The sequence below is a fragment of the Miniopterus schreibersii genome (assembly GCF_964146895.1).
Source record: "Miniopterus schreibersii genome assembly, chromosome: 4".
In the NCBI taxonomy this organism is placed as follows: domain Eukaryota; kingdom Metazoa; phylum Chordata; class Mammalia; order Chiroptera; family Miniopteridae; genus Miniopterus; species Miniopterus schreibersii.
In genome coordinates, this window is record NC_138105.1 from 79,840,488 (window position 1) to 79,856,129 (window position 15,642).

At 50.7% G+C, this 15,642-nt stretch overlaps 2 protein-coding genes across 5 annotated transcripts; both read left to right on the forward strand.

Annotated features, from left to right (window-relative positions):
- The first annotated feature begins 6 nt into the window (after positions 1 to 6).
- Positions 7 to 5,880, forward strand: NDUFA7 (NADH:ubiquinone oxidoreductase subunit A7). Its single transcript, XM_081136632.1, has 4 exons — positions 7 to 152; positions 560 to 609; positions 4,541 to 4,690; positions 5,675 to 5,880. The coding sequence occupies exons 1-4, from the start codon at positions 102 to 104 to the stop codon at positions 5,763 to 5,765; spliced, it is 342 nt and encodes a 113-aa protein (XP_080992758.1). The 5' UTR covers positions 7 to 101; the 3' UTR covers positions 5,766 to 5,880.
- Positions 5,881 to 5,966: 86 nt separating this feature from the next.
- On the forward strand, positions 5,967 to 12,501 carry CD320 (CD320 molecule). 4 transcript variants are annotated; one of them, XM_081136628.1, is made up of 5 exons: positions 5,967 to 7,698; positions 10,042 to 10,167; positions 10,437 to 10,670; positions 10,964 to 11,116; positions 11,290 to 12,494. In XM_081136628.1, exons 1-5 carry the CDS (start codon positions 7,584 to 7,586, stop codon positions 11,430 to 11,432), a joined length of 771 nt encoding a protein of 256 aa, XP_080992754.1. In that variant the 5' UTR covers positions 5,967 to 7,583; the 3' UTR covers positions 11,433 to 12,494. The 4 variants fall into 4 exon arrangements, with proteins under 4 accessions (XP_080992754.1, XP_080992757.1, XP_080992755.1 ...); XM_081136631.1 differs by having other exon boundaries at positions 7,384 to 7,698; positions 10,018 to 10,167; positions 11,290 to 12,497; XM_081136629.1 differs by lacking the exon at positions 10,042 to 10,167 and having other exon boundaries at positions 7,516 to 7,698; positions 11,290 to 12,501.
- The last annotated feature ends 3,141 nt before the right edge of the window (positions 12,502 to 15,642 follow it).

Consider the following 15,642-nt stretch of genomic DNA (forward strand, 5'->3'; position numbering starts at 1 on the left):
TGCCCTAGCCCCGCCCTCTCCGCTCTCGCGAGAACGTACACGTACTTCCCAAAAGCCCCCTCTGTAATGACGTCGCCGGCGCCCTTCAGCGCAGTCCGAAGATGGCGTCTGCTACTCGGTTCATCCAGGCGCTACGGAACTGGGCCTCTGGGGTACGCGGGTCGGGAAGGGCCCTGCTGGGGCGGCTGCGTGCTCCGTGCGCTGCACACCCGCATCTTCACTTCTGTACCCTAGATCTGAAGGCCTTAGTGCCCAGATCCCCCTGTGCCAGCACCCCTCGCTTAGCCCGGGACCCCCAACTCTTGATCCCATCAGTTCGGGACACCCCACCTCCACCCCCACCCCTTGGCCGGAGACCTGGCCTCAGACCTGGCATCTCTCTAGTTCCGGACCTTATTAGCCTCGGCTCTGGTGGCCCCAGCCCCCTGCTTTCCTCTTCACAGGGTCCGTCTACCTGCCTCTAACTGCCCGTCTCTTTTCATTTATCTATTCCTGGACTGTCCCTCTCCTCTCTTGGGGTGCCCTGCTGGCTGACCTCCTTTCTCTTTTCCTCCCACAGCAAGATTTGCAGGCGAAGCTGCAGCTGCGTTACCAGGAGATCGCCAAGCGGTGAGCAGGCCCCGCTTGCTGCTCAAACCCTCGCCCTATTCTGTCCTTCCTTCACCAAAAATAAAACCCGTGTTTCTTTAGACCCCTGAAGCCCTGAGCCAAAAATCCTGCCTCCAGCTTCCTGGTAGGCTGTGAAGGCAGGTTTGCCTTTAATCTTGCTGGACTGCGTCCTAAACTGCTACTTTTAGAAACAGCCAGATTGGGCATGAATTCTGATTGGGACTCTTCATTGTGATTTGCAGTCCTCAGTGTGGCCTTGCCAGTTAGTGTTATCCCCAAGCTACAGATGAAAAAAGTTTGAGGCATGGAGAGACCGAAATCATTTGCTTAAAGCCACTCAGAAGCTAGGAAGTGACAGCTGGGACTTGAACCCAGAAGTGCCTTGATTTCAACTCATTTATGTCCAAAAAATGCTTTATATTTACAAGCACTTGCCATGTTCTCAGCCATGGGGATACCAGTGCAAACAAGAAAATTTATTGTTCTCATTCCTTCATATCTTGGGGAAAGAGAAACATTTTGAAACCAGGCAATGAATGAGTCCGGGCTTCTTGTCACTACTTGAGCCAATTAAGTAGAGAGGATTGAATCATATATGAGTGTTTAGTACAGTTATGCTGGCAGTATGGGAGAGCAGTGGGTCATCCATGAAAATCTGCTCTAACCACCCCCCGCAAATAAGCCAGCTGCTTATATTGGGTAGAAGGGCAGAGATTACGTGGGAAAGGAGGGATTATAGGCACGAGGAAGTAGGTGAGGTATAATGGTTACAGGTTGCAGGCAATGTGGGCTGGGGGTTGCAAAGGGCAGGCACAGGGACTGCTGTGTTTAGGAAACAAGGTAGTTAACCTTTCCATGATGAAAGGCCGTTCTTTGAAAAGGAGAATGGACCGCATTCCAAGGTTAACTCCCATGACCAGGGGTGTACAACTTTCAGCCAGGTTAGAATGTGCTTCCTTTAGTCAGACTGGAACAATCACGGTTAACAGAGCATGATTAATATTTCTTACAACTACAGCTAGTCTCCACTATTCTGTTTCTGCCCCTAACACCACTATTCTATTTCTGCCCCAACAATTGTAGGGAAATAAACACAGCAGGCAAAAAGACATTCTGGAATGCTCCAAAGATAAAATGAATGAAAGTAATCTGGAGGGTGACTACCTTGGATCATGTTGTCAGGAAAAGTTTCTTTTCAGGGGTTGACATTTGACTCACCTAAATGATGAGAAGGAGCCAAAGGATAATTCTTGAAGAAACATTCTGGGCAGAGGGAACAGTAAGCACCAAGGTTGTGAGGCCCAAGAGAGCCAGAAGTAGAAAGGAGGCCAGTGTGGCTGAAACACGTGGGGGAAAGGGGCATAGCATTATAAAATAAAGTCAGCAGCAGGCAAAGGTAAGGCAGCCTTGGGGGCTTGGCAGTAAAGGAAGAAAAATAGCATTAAAGTAACCAAACTTATGTGAATACCTACATGGTGTGACTAATTCCTGATTTCTTTTGTTGTTGCTTTTTGTTTTGTTTTTTTGTTAATCCTCACCCAAGGATATTTTTTCCCCATTGATTTTTAGAGAGAGTGGAAGGGAGGGAGGGGGAGAGAGAGACAGGAGAGAGAGAAACATCGATGTGGGAGAGACACATCAGTTGGTTGCCTCCTGCACTCGTCCCAACTGGAGCCAGGGATTGAACCTGCAACCCAGGTATGTGCCCTTGACTGGGATTCGTACCTGAGACCCTTCAGTGTTTGGGCTGATGCTCTAACCACTGAGTAACGCCAGCCAAGGCCCTAATAAAAAGAATTTTAAATAGCTTTTCCATCCAGGACTTGGGCCAGTTGAGGAAACCTCTGTAAAATTTTAGCTTCTTTAGGATAATGGCTCCCCCTAGTGATTTTTTGGGCCTTTCTGTTCGTTCACTGGTTTTGTTTTTTTTCAATCCTCACCCAAGGATTGAGGATATTTTTTCCATGGATATTTTTTAGAGTTGAAGGGAGAGGAAAGGGGGAGGGGAGAGGGAGAGAGAAACATCAATGTGAGAGAGACACATCTATTGGTTGCCTCCCACATGTGTCCAACTGGGGGTGGGGATCAAACCTATGTGAGGGGAATTGCAAAACTCGTTTTGCAGGCCAACGCTCTAACCATTAGACCACCCTGGCCAGGGCTTGGCACTGGTTCTTTTTTTTAAAAAATATATCTTTATTGATTTCAGAGAGAGGAAAGGAGAGGGAGAGAATGAGATAGAAACATCAATGATAAGAGAGAGTCATTGATTGGCTGCCTCCTGCACGCCCCCCGACGGGATTGAGCCCGCAACCCTGGCATGTGCTGTGACCGGGAATCGGACCCTAATTGCCTGGATCCTAGGTCTACGCTCAACCACTGAGCCATGCCCAGTCAGGCAAGCACTGGTTCTTTATACCTTTTCTCTGTGCTGGGTTGCAGAAAGCTATGGCCATTCCTACAGAGGTCATCTCTGCACTCTAGGGGTTAAGCAAATTCTAACTTCCGCACAGGATATTATTTTGAATGTGAAATTTTAAAAATTTACTTTTATCTGTATTTCTTTTCTAAAAAGCATACAATGACTATCACTTGTTTTAAGAAAAAACTTAAATCCTGGCAAAATTATCAGACAAAAAGCTTATTTAAAAACATGGTTGAGCCCGGCCAGGCGTGGCTCAGCAGTTGGGCATTGACCTAGGATCCAGGAGACTGAGGTTCGATTACTCATCAGGGCACATGCTCAGGTTTCAGGCTCGATCCTCATTGGGGGGCGTGCAGGAGGCAGCCGATCAATGACTCTCTCTTATCATTGATGTTTCTATCTCTCTTTCCCCCTTTGCCTTCTGTCTGAAATCAATAAAGATATATTTTTAAAAAAAAAGGCATGGTTGAATGAAAACCCAATTTTTTAAAAATATATTTTTATTGATTTCAGAAAGAGAGGAAGGGAGAAGGGAGAGAGAGATAGAAACATTAATAAGTCATTGATCAGCTGCTTCCTGCGTGCCCCCTACTGGGAATCGAGCCCAAAACTCAGGCATGGGTCTTGACCATGGATCAAACCATGATCTCCTGAATCATAGGTCGATACTCAACCGCTGAGCCACTCCGGCTGGGTGAAAACCCAGTTTTTAAAAGATTTTTCCTACCTTTTCTGCCCTCCCTCTCTGCTATGTTTTCCAGGGAAGCTCCTCTTGAGATTAGGGTTTCCTATTCAAGCTTCCAGCTTCTTCATAAATTCACCCCAGGGCCAAGACAGAGTTCTGTTCACCCCCCTTTCTGGCTGCAGCCACCATGAGGTGGCAGGAAATGCAGAGGCCTGGGAGGCTTGGGGTACAAGGTTCTTTTTGAGTAATAAGCCTTGATCCCAGCAAAGTTCTCCAGAGAGTTAGATAGCAGGAAACCCAGGAGTTCTGTAGTCTGGCCTTTGGGAAGGAAGCCCCTCAGAATGAACTATGTTTGGAGCTTGTTGCCCAAGCTTTTATTGACCGTAGTTACTAGATAGGTAATGGGCAGAGCCTCACAACCTGGCTCTTCATTTCCTGAGCATCTGAAGGTGGAAGTGAGGCCAGCTGCCGAGCTCTGGGCCATGGTGGGGTGGGAACAGGCCCAGGTGTTCAGACTGGGTGTGTCCCTTCCTTGGGTTTCACAAAAGGTCATTCATCCATACCTACCACATTTGGGGAAGGTGGGGGACCTGTAGTGGGGCAGACCCAGGTCTCACTTTTCAGCACCTTCACATCCAAAGCCTGGGCTGTCACCTGCTTCTAGGTTCTGGACTCTCATCAGGCATGTCTCTCCACGACAGTGTACCAAGGGATACGCCTGGCGTGTAGCCTATCCCAGTGACTGAGGTGACCAGCCCTGCCCAGCTAGGCAGTGAGAGCACTTACGGCTTTACTTTAGTGCCGGTGTCCTTTTTCCTCAGAACTCAGCCTCCTCCCAGTCTCCCTGTGGGCCCCAGCCACAAGCTCTCCAACAATTACTACTGCACTCGTGATGGCCGCCGGGAAGCCATGCCACCTTCGATCATCATGTCCTCACAGAAGGTGCTGGTGTCAGGCAAGCCAGCAGAGAGGTGAGGATGCCACATGCCTCTCCTGCAGTCAGCTGTTTCTATTGGTTCTGTTTTGCAAGGTCCCACTTATCTAGCATCAACTGTATTGGGAACTGTGCTGCTGGGGGCTTTTCATCTGCAAACATTTAATCCCCACCTATCTTGATATAGGGGTTAGGGCCTCAGCCAGGGGTGAGTTTCCTGCAAATCAGATTAAGCACCAAGGTTCCTTCAAGGGCCCTGGGAGAATCCCAGGCATTGCTGTTTTGTAATTTTGTATTTTTTTTTAAATTGAGGTGTAATTTACATATATTAGTTTCAGGTGTACAACATAATGATTTGATATCTATATTGCAAAATGATCATAAGTCATGTTCACTTCACATAGTTTTTTTATGTGTGATGAAAACTTTTTTTTAAAAAAATATGTCTTTATTGATTTCAAAGAGAGGACACTCCGGAGAGGGGGAGAGAAATAGAAACATCAGTGATGAGAGAGTCATTGATCGGCTGCCTCCTGCACTCTCCCTACTGGGGATCAAGCCTGCAACCTGGGCATGTGCCCTGACCTGGAATCAAACCTCGATCTCCTGGATCATGGGTCAATGCTCAGCCACTGAGCCATGCCGACCACGCTGTGATGAGAACTTTTAACATCTACTCTCTCAACAACTTTCAAATATATAATACAGTATTATTATATGGTACAGTATTACCATGCTGTACATTACGTTCCTAGGACTTGTTTATTTTATAAATAGAAGTTTGTGCCTTTTAACCCCCTTTGCCCATCTATCACCCTCCACCCCTGGCAACCACCAATCTCTTTTCTATATCTGTGAGCTTATGTGTTTGTTTTGTTTGTTTGTTTTCTAGATTTCACATATAACTGAGATCACATGGTACTTGTCTTTCAGTCTGACTTATTTCACTGAGCATAACACCCTCTAGCCCTCTAGGTCCATCCATGTTGTTGCAAATGGTAAGATATCATTCCTCTTCCAGCTCGGCCTTGGCAGCCACTGAGAAGAAGGCGGTGACACCAGCTCCTCCCATACAGAAGTGGGAGCTGTCCCAGGACCAGCCTTATCTGTGACACTGCTCTGGGCCACCTGGCTGTGCCCTCAGGGCCACCGAGTGCTTCCCCTCCTTGTTTTCCATACTGAGAGAACGTGACCTAATTTATGACAAATATATCATGCTCTCTAGTGTCACTTGCATTTTTACTTTTAAAGCAACACTGGGTTTACTTAGATTTCGGGGTGAGATTGGTGCCAAATCTCTTAACTCTGTCAGTGCTCCAGGGTGACATATCACAGACCTGGATGACATGGTACAGGGGGCCCAGAGATGTCCCTGTCCTTTCTCCAGGGACCTGGCTCTATTCCTGAGAGTAGTGGACTGGATTCCAGGGCCTCTGGGGATTTGAGAGGCTCTGACTGTGAAGGACAGCAGGGCCAAACACACACTGCTCACTTACTTCTCTCAAGAGTTTCCCCAGCCATTGCTCATGTGGACATTGGCCAGTACCCTCCCACTGCAGCCCCTGACTTTGACCATCCTGCAGCTTAGCAGGGAAGCAGAGAACAGCAAGGTAGCTCACAGGTAAGGCTTACTTAGAGCAGGTGAGGAAAGGTCTCTCTGAGCCAGAAACCTTTCTCTGGGCCTGGGGGCAGGGGTGGGGTGAGGCCGAGTTAGCCAAGGAAAGGAAGGAGCTTGTGCCCGAGGAGGAATGAGCAGGAGAGTAAACGCCAAAAAGAAGTGTCCCCAGTCTGGCTGCAGGAGTGAAGGGAAGCTACACTCAAGTGGGGGAATGATGTCCCATGAAAGAACCCTGCAGCTGTCAGTTAAAGTCAGCTGTGTGCTAGGAGAGAGGAAGTGGAGAGCAAGGCAGGAATCTGGGAAATTATCAGAAAATATAGCTACTACAAAAGCAGCTATAACCTCCATTTTCAAATAGTGAAGTGTGCCATTGACCTGCAAATAGAGCCCCTTCTGTGAAAATCTGTAAGCTTTAGTGTAGCTTCACAAGAAACTTAAGGGATTACTTGCATATCTGTCATAATGCTGAGGGACATTGATTTGTTTGGGTGGGGTCTTGCTAGCAATGGGAGGTGCTGCTTCTCCTGAAGGCAGAGCTGTAGGTGAAAATATTTTCAAGAAGAGAATGCAGAAGCCAGATTGGTTAGAATGCAGGTTTGTTATTTTATGTGCCTTTGTGTGAGTGTGAGAAGTGAAAACTCAAGGATTGCTTTCGCATATCGTGTTCCAAAAGTGAGGAAAAATACTTCCCTACTGGGTATATGAGGGCTAAAGGAGGCCGTGAGCGCCGGCGAGCGCGTCCGGCTGCCGGGTCCAGGACCGAGGACGAAAGCCAAGAACTGGACGTTTATATTTAAAAGCCTACTAGGTAGTAGGCAGCACTGTTCTAGGCGCCGGGGACACAAAAACAACATTCCTCCTCCTGGGCCTGACATTCCAGTGGAGAATCAGACACTAAACCAAAGTAAGTAAGTAAAACAATGCATTTTCGGTGTATGAAGGTAGAAGGCGAGGCGTCGGGTGCTTGAAAGGTTAGAAGGCGGGGATGGGGTGTGTCTGAGGGGCGTGGCTGCCATATTAAATAAGATAATTAGGCAGTACATTTGCTGCAGGGTGCATATGGGACATTAACTATTGTAAGTAGACACCGACAAGTTCGTTTCCGCCCCCACCCCACCCCCGTACCTTTCGCTATACCTCGTCCTGGGAAAATTGTGCGTCCCCTAGTATTCGGACATTTACGGTAGGCTTAGCGGCTAGACCTCCGGCTCAGGCCCCGCCCCCGGCCCGTGTGCACGCTTGCGCGGGGATCAGAGCTGGGCCGAGACTGCGCGCGGCCGGCGCCGAAACGGGTGGCACGTTGAGCGGTCGGATGGCACCGGGAGGAGCGCAGCAGACCGCGGCTCTGGGCCTGGCGCTGCGGCTGCTGCTTGGCTTTGGACTGGGCCTGGAGGCCGCCCCAACCTGGTCCCCGGCCCAGACCATAGGTGAGTGAGGTCCGCGCGCCCATCCCGCCGGCAGCCTGGCTTCGCCCACGCTGCACCACCACGCCATTGGCTGCGCCGCGCGTCTGTTCGGGACACTCCTCCGCAAGTGGCTGTTGACTCCTTAGCCGCGAGGTTGTGCGAGTCCTCACCGATGGGAGAGTTAACTGCCAGCCTTTATCCTGCTTTGGCCCTGCTCTCACTCCGCACCTGCTCTGCTTTGTCACTTCCAAGCCGTCCTTCAGCCCAGCGTGGGCTCACTGTAGGCTCTGGTTGTCCGACCTCTAACACTGCAGGGCGGTCGCCTGGTACCTGGTACCTTCTGCAGCACCTGGTCCTTCCAAACTCTTACTTCTGAGCTGAGGCCATGTGGCTGTTTTCTCGGCGACCATTCCCCCTACTCCCTTCCCAATCTGCACTTTTCTCCTCTGGTCTTAGAGAACGAAACGTCTCCCTCCCTGTGACCCCTGGCCTTTGTGATGTTGGTGGCTGTCTCTAAGGTTCCCAGAGGTAGTTGGGAGGGTTAGAGAGGCCTTCCTGTGTGCACAGGTGCCCCTGACTTTTAGCTGTGAGCTCAGGTTCACACATCCCGCTTCTCCTTGGGTTTCCCTCTAATCTGGTCCCCTGCTTCACCCCAAAGTCCCTGCCTTTTCAGGTTAAATGTCCCTTCAAGGAAGGCAGGACTCATGTTAACCAAGTACCAAACCCTTTACATACAAGCAGTCTCCTCAGGACACTGAGGTAGGGACTCCAAACTGCCCCATTTATAGGTGAGAAAACAGAGACTGGGAGGGGAAATCACTGGTCTGGCCCCCAACCTTGTGAGGCAGGGTCAACTCTGCTCTGCTGCCCACTTTAGATAGGGACACACTCTCCAGCAGGCCAGGGAGAGATGTTTGTCCAGGCCAAGCCTGGCCAGGCTTGGGGAGGAAGCCTAGCCTGGAGGAGGACAGTCCCCCAGGGGCACCAAAGGAAGCCAGCTCCAGGTTGTCTACAGCTCCTCTCATGTGGCCTACAGCTGCATTTGGACCTGGAGGTCTGCAGAGGAGCCAGCTGTGGAGAGTGAGGTGTTTGGAGGCTCAGGCCCCTGTGAGTAAAGGCGGAAGGGGCAAATGGACCAGCATCAAATGGAGTGGGGCTAGGCTAGGGCCAAGGTCACTCCCTTGCTCTGTCCCTCAAACTCCCGTCTGCTGACTCAGGGTCCAGTTCCTTCTGTGCTCCTCCAGATCAACATACTGCCTGAGCTTTACTGTTGGGGATCCAGGAAGGCTCAGATTTCTTCTAAGTGTGACCTGTGTCCACTTATGGTCAGGCACCACCCTGGGCTTTCCATCACAAGGTCATGGTCCTGACTCACTGAGTGTCCAGTCTTTTCCCTATCAGTTTAAGGACCATTGTTATAAGTGGGAAGCAGAGCCTAAGGAGTCTCTGAGAAGGGCAGGAGACCCCTCCCAGGAAATAGATTGAGATCTGAAGGCTGAGGAGGAAATCACCAGGTACAGAGTGGAGGAAGGAAAGGGTGCACTGGGCCAAGAAACAGCACAAAAGCCCTTTGGTGGAACAAGCCAGGCCTCTTGGAGAAGCAGTGAGGAGGCTAGGACAGAGGGAGCTTGGTGAAGAGAGAATGTGGGGGGAGGGGAAGTTCTGGGAAGAGTTCAGGGCTGGCCTAGGCCTTTCAGGTCACATGGAGGAAATAGGATTTGATTGTGAGAGGGCTGGTGGACCAGGAGATGGCTTTGAGCAGAGGGCAGCTGAGGTGGGTGACAGAATGATGTGACTGAGAGGTCTCCAGTGTCCAAATGGAGATAGGGGTGGGGGCCTGGTGAGAAGATAGCACATTCAGGATTGGGAAAGTAGTCAGATCTGGGAGGAATTTAGGAGCTAAGACAACAAAGCTTGGTGACTAAGCAGGTCCTTTACCCAGGGCCTCAGTTTCCCTTTGTTAAGTAGGTGGAATGTAATGGGCCCTGCTGACCCTGACCATGGGCCTGATGGATCCTCCCGAAGTCTGTTTAACCATGAAGTTTGGAGAGAGTCCTGGGAAGACCATCTGGCCATTTGGAGCCTGGTAATGACTCCAGGATCAGTGAGACCTGGGTTTGAACCCTGACTCTGCCACTAGTTCTGCTGCTTCTGGCCTTATGTATCCTCAGTGTTTTCTGTAGAATGGGGATCGCAATAGAACCTGCCCAGTAGGACTCGTGGTGAGGCCATGAACTCTTTGGCTCCAAGCCCCACACATAGTAGGTCCTCAGCAAAAGGTGGCCACCAATGTAGTTCCAGCGCTCTGGGACCTGGCTTGTCTCCTGGTGTTTCTTCCAGGCCTCACCTGTGTTCATCTTGCAGGCCCCAGCCCAGGCTCATGCCTGCCCACAAGCTTCCAGTGCCGCATCAGAGGCTACTGTGTGCCCCTCATCTGGCATTGCGATGGTGACCAGGACTGCCCTGATGGCAGTGACGAGGAGGAGTGCAGTGAGTGGCCACACCTTGGGTTGGGTGGGACCACAGGATGTGTTGCTTGTGGAAGGGGTGTGGCTTTCAGGGGGCACACTGGAGAGGGCCCTGAGAGTGGGTGGGACTTGTAAGGAGGGAAGTCTGGGTCTCAAGCTTGAGAGGAGGTGGGTTTATAGGGAGGTGGAGTTAGTGTGGTCTTGGTAGGGAGGCTTGCAAGAGGGTGGGCTGTGGGGTGTACCTATGCCCTGTTGTGGGGGCATTAGGGACCTGACTGACCCGTACTTCAGAGATGGAGCCATGCACCCAGGATGGAGAATGCCCACCGCCCACAAGCAGCCTCTGCTCTTGTGACAGCATCAATGACTGCCCTGATGGCATCGACAAGATCCTTCCCAACTGCAGCAGCCAGCCCTGCCCAGCAGGGGAGCTCCGCTGCTTGCTGGGCAGTACCTGCATCCCACACACCTGGCTCTGTGATGGCCACCCGGACTGTCCTGACTCCAGCGACGAGCTTGGCTGTGGTATGTGCCATGGGACATCATCATGGCTGTAGCAGTGGGGAGGGCTGGTCGTTAGATAAGGATGTCTGACGCCTTCCCATGTGTGACCAGGCTGGGGGCATGGACGTGTGTGTTTGCTCTTGTCTGCATCCTTATAGGGGCAGTGAGAGGTCACTCCTGGCACCAATGCTCACCAGCCTCACTCGGTCTGGAGTGGAAGATGAGTCTCCTGGTCCCCCTCAGGCACCTGAACACCTGTTCACCACCACCACCACACCCCCTCCCCAGCTAATGAATGTCTGGACTTATTGCAGGAACTGAGACCCTCCAGGAAGGCAAGTCTGTAGGGACCCCTGTGACCCTGGAGAGTATCACCCATCTCGAGAATGCCACAGCCACCATTGTCAGGAACCAGGACTCAGTCCAGTCCGGGAATCGAAGTGCCTACGGGGTTATTTCAGCTGCCGGTATGATGAACAGGCCCTACTACTCCCACTCCCTAGGCCTGGGGCAGCTGCTTCTAGGAGCTGGGGCTTGGGGAGGGGACAGGCTGAAGACCCCAACCCTGATGCATTAGGAGCTTAGTGGGTGTGGGGCTCCTTCACTCCCTCACTCACTCCCATCTGTCTGTTCCCCACAGTGGTGCTAAGTGCAGGTCTGCTTGCCGCCACTCTGCTTGTGTTGTCCCGGCTCTGTGCTCAGGGTCTCCTGTACCCCCTGGGGCTGCTGGTGGCTGTGAAGGAGTCCCTACTGCTGTCAGAGAGGAAGACATCACTGCTCTGAGGATGAGCTCTTGCCATCAGGCCGCCAGGGCCCTGAGTGTGGCAGCTATGAGGACACACGTGGCTGCTGGCACACCAGCTCTCAGATATGGGTTCTTCTGGCCACAGCACTGCAAACATGAGCTCTTGCAGACTTGACCCTGGAGAATGGAGTGCCTGACACTACCCCTGATTGTGGGGAGCCTGGATTGGGAACATGCCCCATCTGGAACCAAGTGGTTGGCCCCTGGCTGCCCTGGGTTGGCCCGTGTATAGACACTACTCCTGCCCACCCTGTCTGAGGGTGGTGATTAAAGTTATTTCACATCATCGCCTATCTCTGAGCCTCTATCTCCCTCTGCCTGGGCAGCCTGGGGTCTGGGCAGCAGCCCTCCTCTGTGGCCATTCTGCTTCTTGCTTCCTGGGACCCAGAGCAGGGGCAGTGGGGCAGTCTGCATTACCCACAGGCTTTTTTAAGGAGAGCAGAGCTTGGGCATTGCCTCCTGGAGTCCAGGGGTATCCCCGTCCTTCATGGCTGCCTCCTCTTTGAGATAGAAACTGGTCTCTGCTCCACAACATTTTAAAATGTAGGTTTTATTATTCAGGTACGATGAGGCCAACAGATTAGGAGAGGACTGCCATTGAAAAGACACATTGTGCCTGGCCAGGCATGGCTCAGTGGTTGAGCATTAACCGAGGATCCAGGAGATCGGGGTTCAATTCCTGGTCAGGGCACATGCCCGAGTTACGGGCTCGATCCCCAGTCAGGGGCATGCAGGAGACAGCCGATCAATGACTCTTTCATCACTGATGTTTCTATCTCTCTCTCCCTCTCCCTGTCTCTGAAATCAATAAAGATATATTTTTAAAAAAAGAAAGAAAAGACACATTGTGCCCTGGCTGGGTAGCTCAGTTGGTTAGAGCATTTTCCTCATATGCCAAGGTTGCAAGTTCAATCCTCAGTCAAGGCACATACAAAAATCAATCAATGAATGCATAAATAAGTGGAACAACAAATTGATGTTTCTCTCTCTCCCTTTCCCTCTCTCAAATCAATAAATTTTTTTAAATAAAAAAAAGACCCACTATAACTCACTGAGAGGAGGGGGTCCACCTTTGCAGGTAGGGCAACACAAGCACCATGGGCAGTCAGGAGGCAGAGGCTGGAGGAGAAACGTGGGCCAGGCCCTTGACTCTGGTTTACTCCAGAAGGAATGGGCAAGGCAGGGTAAGCTTGGATTGCTAGTTTGAATAGTTTCAGTGGGCTCAGCGTAGGCACTGACTGTTGTGTGTCAACCTGTTGACAGTGATGCACTCAGCTAGGAGCACCTGAGACACTCACCTGGGTCTTTTATTGCTCGTTCTGCCTCCACAGACATCTCCCCGACCAGAGCCAGTGCTATGGCTGGACCAGCCCTTGTGGTTCTTAGTATGATCCCAGGATGCACCTTAGCAGCAACCGCCAGGGAACTTGGTGGAACAAGATTTATTACTCACAGGTCCTGAAGCTTACATGTCAGGCTCAGGGCCACATAGTGTGATGGGGGTGGTGGTGGTGGTGGTGGAGGAGTGCACAGACCTGGGGCTCTGCCTTAGGGACTGAGGATGTGTCATCTAGGGTTGCCTGGATTCTCTGTTGGTGAATTCAAAGCATAAGAGCAGGAATTAGGATGCAGGAAGGGAGAAGCAAGGTCACTTGAGTGGTCAGTTATCTAGGTCACCCAGGGCTTTCTGAAAGAGGGTCTTTTGTGTATGGGAGTAGCCTGATTCCTTATCTGGGTTGTCTTGCTAATAGCTGTGTCATAAGACTGGCATTGTGTTTATTCAAGGTGGATGTCTTTTGAAATGGATGCCTCAGCAACCAAAAAGCTTATTGTCAAGCACTTACACTATACTGTCCCTAGTTGGCACCTGGCAGGGCAATAGTGGCTCTGGATTGGTTGGTTTGCAAGTTAAAGGTGAGTTGTTTGCTATCTCCAGGAACTAGCTAACCCCAAGGAACAGTCCCTCCCTGGTTAGGGAGACCCCAGCTGCTAGAGCATCAAGAATACAGAAAATATAATTAATATACCCCCTAACTGCTGGGCGATGAGGGCAAGGCTCTTCTCTGACCTGTTTCCTCATTACTGAATGGGGTGCCCAGGGCCTGGATAGCCTCCTTTGGGACAGTGACCTCACTGACATCCTTGGAGGTGAACTGGATATTTGCCATCAACTTGCCCCATGCAGCCCAGCGCTGGAAGACACCAAGGGTCTCATGCAGGGTCCTACACAAGGTCTTGGGGCTCCCAAGTCTGGCTGGCAGGGAGCTGGCCCCTAATATAAGATGCTGGGAGGGGATAGAGCAGGCGGGTGCAATAGGAGGGCTTCCTGGAAGAGGTAAAGTTCAGTTTTAGGACCCTGCTCCCCATGGGGGAAGGTGGTTGAGGAGGGTTTTGGAGTCTGGGCCTTGGGCAGTGTGTTGGAAGCTGAGCCCTCAGTGGGCAGAGGGAGTTGAGGCTTGGGAGGTGGGCTGCAGCCAGGATAGGGGGCCCTTGACTGACAGTGGAGCAGAGGGTGCCCTGCCTTCTGGGGTACAAGGCCTCTGCACTGTCTGGGTGTACTCTGAGCTGGCCAAGACATCCTGCCAAAGAGATGGAACCATGGTGGGCTTCTAACAGTTGACAGGAAGGAGTTATCCCAGAGAACAGTTTCCTTTTTCTTTTTTTCTTTGTTTCTTTTTCTTTTTTTAATTAATTGATTAGACAGAGAGTGTAAGGGAGAGAGAGAAACACAGATTTGTTGTTCCGCTTAGTTATGCATTCATTGGTCAGTTCTTTTATGTGCCCTGACTGGAGATCGAACCTGAAACCTGGGTGTATCAGGACGATGCTCTAACCAACTGAGCTACCCAGCCAGGGCCAAGAGCAGGGTTTTCTTGTTTTTAGGTTTTTTTTTGGTTTTTCTCCTTTGCTCAGGCATGTCAGCTGCAGTGCGCCAGGGGCTCTGAGGCCAGCTGCAGGTGTCACACGCTGTCTAAGCAGAGGCCTAGGATTTGGACCTTTCTGGGGTGTCACTTGGGTTCTTAGTTATCAGGAAAGCCAATCACCGCACACCCAACAGGAGCTCCCAACAACCGATGATATATTCCCATGGTTCTGAGTTCACTGAGCTGGCTGCTCCCCTGTGTTTTTTTCTTTTTGAGAAATCCAACCATTCAGTTTATTAAACTAAGGCTAGTGAAGCCATAGCATGGAAAAAAGCTGCAGTCATTTGGGACAAATGGATGATTTTATAAAGCTGAAATCCAAAGATTTAAAACATGGAAAGCTTGTTAATTATGAGGAAGTAATAAAACATAGAAGTGACCACAAGAATTACAAATATATTTAAATTTTCTGTGGGAGAAGAGAAATGCCTTGTATGTTCTGACAGCACCGCACCTTTGTCCTGTTTTTAGTGGTTGGTGGAACATGAACAGCAGCCACATCGTTGCTTGGAGAAATGTCATTTTCACATCTTTTTAACATTTGCTTCTGGGAAACAACGTGGTATATCTCTGCAGAACTGTTTGAAAAGCAGCTTCTATATTTGTAGAGTCTAGAGCTGATATCTCAGTGAGTGACCAACCATTCTTTTCTGCAAAAGTTTTTGCTTTATGTGTAGGAACTGCCCTGAGATGACGCAAATCACCCTTATTGCCCATGGGCATGACAGTAATGTTACTATTGGCATGACCTCTCAGTTCTTTTGTTACAGGACCGGGCAGGTCTGCCTCAGGCCAGCCTGTAGTGCGTGGGTCCTTGACTTCTTGTAGGAAAGATTTCACAACACGCGTCCAGATCGGGTTGAGAATATATTTACGAATGCGGGGGACAATGAAACAGAGGAAGAAATTAGGATAGAAGAAACAAGAGGGGAGAGCCTAGGCGGTGCTCTGCTTTGGCTCTCTAGAAAGTTCTAGGAAAGAAGTGAGCCAAGGTGTGGCTGCTGCTGTTAGCTCACTGGGAAGTGAAGGGCACAGTGTGAGAAGTGAGCCTGGAAGGGCTGCTTTAGCTCCCTGGGAAGGCAGAGAAAGAGGAGGCCTTGGAGACAGGAGCAGGGGCTGAGCCTGGGTCAAGCTGCCACCGCCCACTGCTCCCCTGGCTGCAAGCCTTGTGGGGACCTTAGAAATAGAAGGTTCATGCCCAGGAAGGGACGTGTGTACTCTAGAGCGAGCTGCCTTGGGTCTTTGTCCTGAAGGCCTTTTTTCC